Source organism: Pterocles gutturalis, unplaced genomic scaffold (genome assembly GCF_000699245.1).
Source record: "Pterocles gutturalis isolate BGI_N339 unplaced genomic scaffold, ASM69924v1 scaffold11788, whole genome shotgun sequence".
Classification (NCBI taxonomy): domain Eukaryota; kingdom Metazoa; phylum Chordata; class Aves; order Pterocliformes; family Pteroclidae; genus Pterocles; species Pterocles gutturalis.
Genome location: NW_010118229.1, coordinates 83,321 through 84,441, shown reverse-complemented (window position 1 = coordinate 84,441; position 1,121 = coordinate 83,321). Strand labels below are relative to the sequence as shown.

The 1,121-nt window shown below is 43.4% G+C and overlaps 1 protein-coding gene across 1 annotated transcript in view; it reads left to right on the top strand.

Annotated features, from left to right (window-relative positions):
* The first annotated feature begins 623 nt into the window (after positions 1-623).
* The window catches only part of LOC104463694 (uncharacterized protein CXorf21-like), an 872-nt gene continuing 374 nt past the window's right edge, over positions 624-1,121 (top strand). The window contains 1 exon segment of the mRNA XM_010076121.1: positions 624-1,119. Within this exon segment, the coding sequence (XP_010074423.1) occupies positions 624-1,119 (496 nt within the window).

The window sequence follows — 1,121 nt, the reverse complement described above, 5'->3', positions numbered from 1 at the left end:
TTCTGCTTGGCATGCAGAAGTGCAAAGTGCTAATTTAACAATCTGAGTTTTTTTTAAGGAAAAAGGAACCACACCTACAGTCATTGAGTAGGCTTGAACAGAAGGGGTCATACTCTCAATATGAATCTCAAATTAACATAGTTAAGAGGCAGCTGACAAAACACATACAACAAAAGTTGCTTCAAGCATCTGAGAAAAAGGGGGAAACCCCTTGGCTTCTTACCAAAGTCAAGGGCATTTTTGCCCTTATTTGTACATTTTTGTACCTATGTAAGTGTAAACTATTACAGCAACTGTTACCACAACAAACCACTTCTTGTTCCTCTCTTCCCAACTCACTTGTCGTTGGATGTATTGGACATACCATACGTTATATTATACAGAATTTACTTTGATGTGATTGAGTTAACAGCACATCAGGGAGACTAGCTGATCACTTCACTCATTGATTCAAGTCCTCTATAAAGACAAAGACACTCTTGTTCATGTTCAAATTGGAAACATTTCTCCACAGCTAATGACAGACTTTCTAGTGTAATCTTCACTCAATGAGTTTGTAATGAACTAATGGTTTCTTCTTGTCATTTTTCTGTCTGCTGTTGGTTCCTTTCCTTTGGTGAAGGATGCTGTCAGAAGGTTACCTTTACAGAATCGCCTACCTTTGTGAAGACCTGAACCCTGAGCTCTACAGCAGGAGTTCGGCTGAGGAAGTGGTGTACGAAATGAGGTCCATGAATTGTGCTTCCACGGATGAAGCACAAGGAAAAAGCCTTCTTCAGAGACGCAGATCTGCTGGCAAGCACATTTCCTCAGTCTGCTCTAGAGGTAGCAAGCACAGCAGAAGGCAGAAGGATAATCTCCTACAGCCTACACAGCACCCCGCACCCGTGGGGCAGACGTCTACAGCTGCACATGTCTGTGAGGGGCTGACAAGAAAAGACACCTACCTGGTTCCACCTTCCTGCAAAAGCATTTGCAAAAACTACAACGATTTGTATATAGCCGGTGACTATGTGGTGCCGATTAGCTCAGTTACAACAGATTTTACCTGCGACAGTGGCATAGGACCCTTCTTGGAGTCCTCAGAGATTCCTCCCCCCATGGAATCCGTGAGGGTTCCC